The sequence below is a fragment of the Vigna umbellata genome, chromosome 3 (assembly GCF_029865625.1).
Source record: "Vigna umbellata cultivar VRB3 chromosome 3, Vumbellata_1.0, whole genome shotgun sequence".
Lineage (NCBI taxonomy): Eukaryota > Viridiplantae > Streptophyta > Magnoliopsida > Fabales > Fabaceae > Vigna > Vigna umbellata.
Window position 1 is genome coordinate 13,526,480 of NC_142167.1, and position 10,205 is coordinate 13,536,684.

At 33.4% G+C, this 10,205-nt stretch overlaps 1 protein-coding gene across 1 annotated transcript; it reads left to right on the forward strand.

The window, feature by feature from the left end:
• Positions 1-3,517: 3,517 nt before the first annotated feature.
• On the forward strand, positions 3,518-9,951 carry LOC148201675 (transcription factor LHW-like). The gene is made up of 10 exons (XM_088109276.1): positions 3,518-4,278; positions 5,198-5,404; positions 5,512-5,593; positions 5,899-5,940; positions 6,037-6,096; positions 6,467-8,281; positions 8,392-8,493; positions 8,683-8,823; positions 9,108-9,233; positions 9,314-9,951. The coding sequence occupies exons 1-10, from the start codon at positions 4,184-4,186 to the stop codon at positions 9,494-9,496; spliced, it is 2,853 nt and encodes a 950-aa protein (XP_087965402.1). The 5' UTR covers positions 3,518-4,183; the 3' UTR covers positions 9,497-9,951.
• Positions 9,952-10,205: the final 254 nt, after the last annotated feature.

Genomic DNA, 10,205 nt, shown 5'->3' on the forward strand with positions numbered 1-10,205 from the left:
TAGTTAAAGAATAACCAATAGATTCAAAAGTACTATTATATGTTTAGAAAACTTGAGCAAACTCTTTTCTTTTTAGATATAAGAATTAGAAGTTGATATTTTTTTTTTAGTTTAGTAGTTTTAAATGTTTAAAAACTTTGTTGAAAGATTATATAGTTATTATACCTCTTTGAACTCAGTGCATTGTTGAAATTTTTGACAAATTTTTGATAAAATTAAATTATAAATAGGATATTTAAAAAAAAACTTTCACAACGGTTATGACACAAAGTCGTGATATGTGTTACTTCCATGATGTTTATGGTAAAGACTATCGTTATATATGTTACTTTTACGACATATCACAGCATGGTATATACTGTCTCGTTATATATATTTATTATAACCAAATTATTTGAATTTGAAATCGAAATATTACGAGAGTTGAAAAACAAACCATTGTTATAATTTAATTTTATGTAATTTATTTATATAATAACTATGAATAATATGATCATGATTTACAAAAATAACAATAATACCTATTCGTTATGATTTTAATTAATTTTTTCACAACAATGATGTGATCAACGATGTTAAAAAATTTACAGCAATATTTAATTTAAACATATTTATTAAATAAATGGTGTAAATATTTGTGATGATGAGATGTGGATGTATACATATATGATGAGTGAAAGCTAAAATTAATTGGAAGAGTGGTACTAATTTGAAAAGAGAAGTGGGTTTTGTTTTGTAATGGGAGAGGGAAAGAAAAAAGTGAGAGTTTGATTTGGAAATCGGAATGCATTAAATAGGTAATTAAAAGGGGATGACAAAAATCTGGTAGCCATTTTATCTAGAGTGGTACAAAGAGACTTAATGAGTACTTTCTGCTACATCACAATTAATCATTGACACACAACAACTAAACAACCAACCATCATCACTGTCACTCTGCAACTCACTAACAAGAAATGCAAAATCTCCATAACAGAACCTTACATGCTTAATAATTCCCAGTTTTAAACCATGAAACATCCTACATCAGTCCACATCATTTTTCCCACCTCACTCTCCATCATGTCTCATCATCCACCCTTTCTTCCTCCTCAAATCATGTCATATTATATATTAATCTCCTTAATCTCACACTTTAATCTCATATTTTACACTCTATTTAATATCCAAACAACAATCACCTATCAACTAATCATTTCTTTTTTTAGTTTCTTGACTTTTTCAATATCAACTTTGACCAGTTGCTTATGGAAGAAAGATTCGTTTCTATACAAGTTTTTCAAAGGTGTGTGGATACAATATTTAAATTTTATCAATTAGAATTGGACCTCTGTCTTTGCATTCATACATTTCTTAATATATGGACGTTTTATATTAATATATTATTTTATTTACAAAAAATCATGTTAAACTTATATTTATAACAATTCTATAATTGGTCTATCTATTTCATATTATTTTTAATTATTATCAATAATAATATGTAGTTAGTCTTCTTTTGATCCTTACTTATATTTTCAAATTAAATAAGAATAAAATATAAATTATGATATGGTGAAAATAATTGCACAAGTATCAATAATCCTAACAATATAGAAATCCCACCGGCAAAGAGGAAGTATTCAATTTTTCAAATTTTAAGTTAAATACATTTTTAATTCTTACACTTTTATCAAAATTATAATTTATTTTTATCTTAAATTTGAATATAATTTAATTTTAAATTTTAAAAATAAACTAATATAATTTTCTTAACCAAATCAATTTAAATTTTTATAACATATAAAATAGTGTTACTGGCTGACATTATACCGTTTCATACATTCGAAATTTCAGCTTAAAAATGTTATTTAATCCATTAAAAAGATTTAATATTTTTATGTTAAAAGAATTATAACCATTTTATTTTTAAAGTTTAAAATCCAAAATACATCAAAATTTAAAATGAAAATAAATTTTAATTTTATGCAATTTAAAAACTATAAACACATTTAATCTTAAATTCAAATATATATATATATATATATATATATATATATATATATATATATATATAATTTAAAATATATTTTTAAATTAAATATATTTTACCTATTTAACTCTTTAAAAGAAATTCTACATGATTTTAAAACTTTTTAACACTCTAAAAATATTAATAGCTACAGCTGCAAATCCCTAATTTCTTCCAACATTACACACACTCCAAACCACATAGTAATTTTTAGACAACCGCCGTTAGTTTTGTTTACACAAAAATTTATATTTAGAATAAAAAAGTAAAAACAAAGTTAATTTCCATTTTATCTAAATTTATTGTATTGCAATTGAAAGAAACAACTAAGAGCGTATTCCGATTTTACCTGCATAATTTAAATTAATTTTTATTTTTCATTAAACTTTAATAGCAGTAGACACACGTGATTCAAAACGTTGTTTATTCACATTTTCTTTAACGTTAGAATAATAAAATTTTAAGAAAATACATGATTTCGCGATAGTTATTTAAAAAAAAAATATAAATTATGTTTTAAGTGAATAATTTATTTAATTAGTTTAAGTATTAAATAATAATACTATTTTTACCTGTTAAAAGAATATAATTATCTAACTAAAGAATGACATTAGAAATCATATATTCTTTATTCAATATATTTCATCACTTTCTTTTAAGTGAATGATTTATAAGCTATAACTATTTTTGTTTAATTCCAATTAAGTTGAACTCATTTAATTTCTTAATAAAAGACAGAAACCTAGATAAAGTTAGCAGCTATTAAGGTTTATTCCATTTGGTTACAGTATTAGTGCTTTATCTTCGTGCTTGTTCTTGACCTGGGCCATGAACATGAACCGCAGGAAAGTTGGTGGCGTGCCATTCTTGTAATTTCACCAAAAGTAAGGGGCAATGAATTGTGTGACGTCAGCAAGATAGCAACCCGCACTACTAACTCATGGGGAAAGATAAATTATTGAATGCTTTTCTTTATCAATGCATATTTATCACTTCAGGTTTTCAGTCAATTTTAACATGAAATTTAATTATAAACAACTTTTTTAATTTATTATCAACCCACAAAATTCTATACTATTAAGTAAAAAATGAAAAACATGAATTACGTAATTTTAATTTTATCAATAATCCAAATTTTATAATGTTTAAGTAAGAGAAAATTTCTCTTCATCATGCAGATATTAAAATCATGGTTTTACACTTAAACACACTTAAATGAAGTTAAACATGTTTTAACAAGATAAAGTTTGAAGTTTATAACTTTGAAACTAAGATTGACTTTGGAAGAAAATGAACGTGTTGGTAAAAAAAAAATGATCTTAAACAGAGGGAAATTTCAAATCAAACAATAATTTTGCGATGGCCACCACCACTCCTGCTGAGAACAGACACCTATGTTTCATTTCACAATCCGACAAAGCTTTCTCTACTGAGTGGCTCCCAATGTAATATTCCCCAAATTCCCTCCTTTTTCATAACCCTTTTCTCTTCCTCTCACTTCCATTTATTTTCTCATAAGGGTCATCAGAAAGAGAGAGAAAGAAAACACCCCACACATACAGAACAGAACAAAGGAAGCTGAAGAAAGAGAAAGCACATCACAGTTCCACAGAACCTGAACGTAAACACAGACACCAACGATCTTACTCTCACTTCACCTCACCAACTAAGCCACACCCTTTTCATCATCATCATCATCATCATCTTCTTCTTCTTCATCTTCTTCTTCTCAGCAACTTTATCTTTCTTTCTACCGTATTCTCTGCACAAATGGAGGTCATAGCTCTCTACAAGCTTGAATCTCGTGGGATAGTGTAGTCCCTTCGAGACCTTTCCTTTACGACTTTGTAACTCTCGAGCTCGTTCTTCTTCCTCTTCGTGCTCTCCTTTTCTCTTTACCTTCCTCTTTCGCTCTCTAGAACTTCCTCTGCCGGAGGATGGCCATCTCGTGCCGGAAACTGACCGTCGTGAACTTGGATCCGGAGAGAAAGCGAAGCGGGGGGTTGAGGACTAAACAGGCGGGGAGAGGATCGTGCCGTGGTAGTTAGTTTTTCGGGAATGTGCTTTTTGCTCTCTCTCTCTTTCTTCGTGAATGAATGCTAGTGTGACTCCATTGCGTTGGAAAAAGGATAACTTTTTACCGGTTTCGGAACCCCTTTTGCGAAAAACCAAATGGGGTTTTTGCTCAAAGAGGTTTTGAGGACTCTGTGCTCAAGGAATCGCTGGTCTTATGCCGTGTTTTGGAAGATCGGTTGCAACAATTCCAAGTGAGTTTCAAATGCCTTTTCTTTGTGTCTTGTGCTCTCTTTCTCTCTCTCTCTCTCTCTCTCTCTATACTTTTAGCTTGTGAGAAATTCAGGGAGAATCAGGTTGGCTTGTTGGGTTTTTTTTCGGTTGGATGTGATTTTGATGCTCGTACTTTCAAAGAGGGATCTCAAGTGTTTAGATTCTATTTCCGGGGTTGCTTCGTTTTCGAGATAAAGGCCACATGTTAGTTCCTGTTTTGGAACTTTATTTGGGCCTTTGTTGCTTCTCTTCTGTTTTGTTTTCAAGAATCTTTTGTTTCTTTAAAACATAAGTTTGTTTTTTTAACTAAAAAGAAGTTTATTTGCCTTGATTTGTAAAGGCAATATCTATTGATTCAGTACTTGTTTGATTCTGTTTGGTCTTATCTTCTTGTGTCGTTAATAAAAATCTTACCCTTTTCTTCTTGAGCTAATTTGAAACGTTGTCGGTTTAATCTTATAATCTCTCTATTTAATACTAATCACCATGATGCTTTGAGTATTCTGTTGAAAAATCTGTTAAATTTTTAAGCTTTAAATAGTTAAATTACTGAATCAATTACAAGTGAGAAAAAGGGTTTACTTAGCTCAGGATCTTCAATTTGAAGCTTGTAATTGTGAAAAGAATTATGAACTATAATTAGTAGTTTGTGCTTGGTTTTATGTATTGTTTTGTATGTAGACATTAACTACAAACATAAAAAGCTGCTGTTTTATTTATTTATTTTTTCCTTAATCTCCTGTAAACCATTTCCTTTGTTTTTTTTTTGTCCTTCGTTTGCTTTCCCACAATGTTTTCTAACCTGCCAGGTAGATGCCAAAATATTATGCTTTGTCTTTATACCCTGATTGCAGCTATGGTTTGTTTGTTTGAGTTAACTGAGTATGGTTTACTTGTCAGGCTGTTAATCTGGGAAGATCACTACTATGAACCCTTGCCATTTCCTTTCCCTCCACGTACTGTTGGGATGTCTAATTTTCCATACCGAGACGGGGAAGGGTGCTGGTTTTCTTCTGAGTCTCAACTGGGGATTCAGGAGGAGGACAGAGTCGGTGGATTGATTAACAAAATGATGTTGAATAATTCAGTCAATATTGCTGGAGAAGGGTTGGTCCTCCCTATTTTGCCTTTTCATTGCTTATCATTATCAATATTTGAAGTGTTTTCCTTCTCATTCCCATCTTACTCAATTGCCATCTTTTGTTGTTAACCAGGATGGTTGGACGGGCAACATTTACAGGAAACTATCAGTGGATTCTTATGAACAATTTCAATAGAGATGCATATCCACCAGAGGTATGGAGTTGATTCTATTTCCCCAGGATTATGAGCTAATAGTTTATGATTAATATCTTCATTTCCTTTTGAAGTTTGATGGTAAGGCAGATAAATTTTCTATAATCTTCCATTGTCTTGGTTCATTTTTCTAAATAAGAATTTTTTTAGCTCAAGCTGTTGGTCAAATGAGTGTATAAGAAGTGGATGACTTAAGCTTCTTTTATGTGATAGAGTGTATTTATTTCAATAATGGTCAAAGGCTTGGAGTAGGTGAACATATGAACTTCTTTTTCATTTCTCTTTATTGCTGTTTTATTTTGTAGGTATATTCTGAGTTGCATTACCAATTTTCTGCTGGAATGCAGGTTTGTGATTTTTTTGTGTATCTCACAGTACCAGTTATTATCCTAGAGTTGGATTTTTATTACTGTTTCTTAACTGTGGACTACTATTGTTTGCAGACAGTAGCAGTTATTCCTGTGCTTCCTCATGGGGTTGTTCAATTTGGTTCTTTATTTCCAGTAAGCCTTTCTCAAGCTTTCTGTAATTTTAAAGAAACTTAAGACCATGTCTGAAATGATATTTTGATGGAAAATGGGATTATGATGAGAAGTCACATTCTTTGGATCATAAATAAGTGCTTTAGGTCAACTTAAAAGCCATATACCATACATGGATCACACCATTTATGGCATGAATGTGTCCATCCTTGAAAACTGAAAGAATGGCATGAGTTCTTTTGCTTAGAATGTGTCTATCATTAAAAGTTCATGATTGTGAACATACCCGAGTTTTCTGGTAACTGAATATAGATACATGCAGCCAAGTAAGTTTGGTGTTTGTCCGCTCCCCGATGTTAGCTAATGCAGCCATTCAATCTTGTTACTGCAGATAATGGAAGATGTTGGATTTGTGAATGATGTGAAGAACTTGATCTTGCAATTGGGATGTGTACCTGGTGCCCTTCTTTCTGAAGATTATTCAGCAAAAGTTTCGAGTGAAAGACTTGGTGTACCTGTCACTGCTGATACACCAGTCATTACTTCCAAATGCACTCCCTCTGCAGCTAATGGCTCCAACCAACTAACTAATTCTACTATTGCTTCAAGGTCTGTGACTCCATCACCTCATCCGCCAAGGGGAGAAATAGATAATTACCAGGGTTCTGCATTGACTCCTCAAACCTATGACCAAAACCAAATATTTGATAGCATTTGCCAACCAAAGTCTCATTCAATGGTAAAAACAATGGCCTATAGCCAGCAGAAGAAGACGGTCGTCCATACTGAAGCCAAAGTGATACCGACAAATTTTGATTCATGTATGCAACAGCCTTCTGCTTATAATTCCAGATCTGCATTCAATGAATTAGCTGGCTTCAATCAATTAAATCTGAGTTGCAACCTTAACTATATGGAACAACAAACATCAGGTGTTGGAAGACAGAGTCACGTTAATCCCAACATGAATCCATCAAGTTCCTCAAACATGCCTCAACTGAAAACAGGTGTAGGCAAAATTCTTGAACAGAATCAGAGTTCTGATGGCGGTTCACTATTTGGAGGAATCCCAATATGTGGTGGGAGTAATCTTTTGAGGACAAATATGATTAACTGCTCTGTTTCAAATTCTCCCAAAGTACCCACTTCTGAATTTTCTGGAAGTCACAAGATTGAGTTTGGGCTTCAAAATAACAATTCAACAACTGATACTGGGCTCTGTTCTGTGCCTAATTTCTGTAACCAATCAGTTACCAGTCACATGAATCTAGAAAACTCTGCTCAGAAGAACCTTCCCATTGATTTAAAGCATGCTTGTGATGCTTTCGTTTCAACTGATCAAAGGATACATGATGATTTGCTTCATACCGCTCTTAATATTCCGTCTCTTCATCTTGAGGAGAATGAGCCTAATATCCCTGGTTTTGTTCAAGATTGCCTCAATAAAGATTTTACTAGTGTGGTGAAAATGAATGTTAAGCATGAAGAGACCTATAATCAACTTCCATCAGGGGATGATCTCTTCGATGTTTTAGGCGTGGATTTGAAAAGGAAACTACTCAATGGAAACTGGGATAATTTGCTTGCCAGTGATTCAGAGGCCAACAGAGAGCGTCTAGATAAAAAGGCAACATGCATGAATTTGCCTGGTGTACGTCCTGATAACAGCTATTCAGTTAAGGAAGCAATATCAGACAGTGGGATCTTCTCAGGAACGGGCACTGACCACCTCTTAGATGCTGTTGTTTCAAAAGCTCAATCTGCTCCAAAACAGAGTTCTGATGAAATGTCTTGCAGGACAACATTGACAAGGGTTAGTACTGCCTCCGTTTCCTCTCCTGCCTGCAACCAGGTTCTGTCTGATCATGTCCTGAAGGGATTGTTTGATTTTCCCAAGAACGGGGCTAAAAGAGCTGCTGGGGAAACCAGTTCTCTTAGGTCTGGGTGCAGCAAGGATGATGCTGGAAACTGCTCTCAAATGACTTCCATATATGGTTCTAAGCTTAGTTCATGGGTTGAGAATGGTAGTAGTGTGAAACGTGAAAGCAGCGTTTCAACTGGATACTCTAAGAGACCAGAAGAAGTTTGCAAATCAAATAGGAAAAGGCTTAAACCTGGAGAGAATCCTAGACCTCGCCCTAAAGATCGCCAAATGATTCAAGATCGTGTTAAAGAATTAAGGGAAATTGTGCCAAACGGAGCAAAAGTATGTAGCCTTTCTTGTGCTCTCGTACATATCAGTCCTGAACTTTTTGTTTACTTATCAGATCTTGGTGCTGACTTTATTTTCCTTAATTTCTTATTATAATTCAACAGTGTAGCATAGATGCACTTCTGGAAAAGACCATCAAGCATATGCTTTTCCTGCAAAGTGTAACAAAGCATGCTGACAAGCTGAAACAGACAGGGGAATCTAAGGTATAAATATCATCCACTGCTTTTTTTGTCAGTATGTTAGATTCAAGCAACTTATCTAGTTATGGTATTGCGATTGTTTTCGTTTTCACCAGCATTGTATTGATATGTTGAGTAAAAGAAGGATGAATAGCCGATTCAATGTTTTGCCTCTAGAAAATACTGAAAATTCATTCTTTCCTGAATATGCAGATTGTTAGTAAAGAAGGTGGGTTGCTATTAAAAGACAACTTTGAAGGAGGTGCTACATGGGCATATGAGGTTGGCTCGCAATCAATGGTTTGTCCAATCATTGTTGAGGATCTTAATCCACCTCGTCAGATGCTAGTAGAGGTAATAATAGAAGCATTATAATTTTGTAACATCCCTTATCCATTAAGTGTAAGTGTTGGAGTCTAGATTCTCTGTTGGGTTTTTTGGCGCCGTCATCTGCCGAACATTAATAATACACTGATGTTGGAACTTTAAACATCTTTTTAATATATTTTAAAACATCAAAATCAGTGTCCATGAGCATATTTTGAAGACACAATATAGGAGCAGCACAGAAAAACCCAGCAGAGAACTCAAATTCGTAAGTTTTGCCTTAATCTGTTGTGTTTGCTTGGTTTTTGCAGATGCTTTGTGAGGAACGGGGTTTCTTTCTGGAAATAGCTGACTTAATCAGAGGATTAGGATTAACCATCTTGAAGGGAGTTATGGAAGCTCGTAATGACAAGATCTGGGCACGCTTTGCAGTTGAGGTAATACACTGTCAAGGGAAATAGATGATCATAACTCACAAGTATTATTATGGTAGTGACGTGATAAATTTTGTTTGCAGGCCAACAGGGACGTGACGAGGATGGAAATATTTATGTCACTGGTTCGTCTTTTGGATCAAACAGTGAAGGGTGGTGCATCTTCGTCGAATGCAACTGATAATAACAACGTGATGATGTATCATCATTCTTTCCCACAAGCTACCCAGATAGCAGCAACTGGTAGACCTAGTAGTTTGCAATGAAGCATCATCCATTGTAGTTTCTTGGCATCAAATTCACTCTAAAAAACTTAAGGTGAAGATAACTTAGTGAAGGGCATCTCAAATGCATTTGTATTTGTATTATGTACATGCATGTTTCCTCCAGTGCCTTCCAAAGCCAGTGTTGGCAGTGTCTGCTGGTGCTTTAGGCAACTTAGATAACTTGCATTTTTTCTTTCTCTTGGGAGTAATGCCACTTGTCACCAACTGGGATAAGGCTTTTATTGATGTTTGTTGATGAGTAATGCCATTGGTATTGTTGTATAGAAACTGTAGGATTTGCAAAGGGCGTTCACGAGTTTGACCATGGAGCTCTTGCATGTGTTGCTCTTTTATGACCATTTTTCACCATGTTTTTTCTTTCTTGGAGTGGTGATATTGGCTGTTATAATATACAATTTGTATTGATATCAGAGCTTTGTGTGATTTGTATACCAGTCTATGCTAAATGACTGTAATCATGCATGCATGCATGAATGTTTGTGTTTTGCTAAGGATCAAGGTAATCTTACACTCTAAGAAGTGATTACATAACTTCAGTTTTTTTATTGTCAGAATAACAAGTTATTAATACTTGATTTAAAATTGAGGTAGGTTGATTAAGAATCCAAAACTTTTGGAATAATAACTATACATCTTATATCTTATGAATTTGTTGGATTTATTATGTTATTTGTTATTGGATAACTTA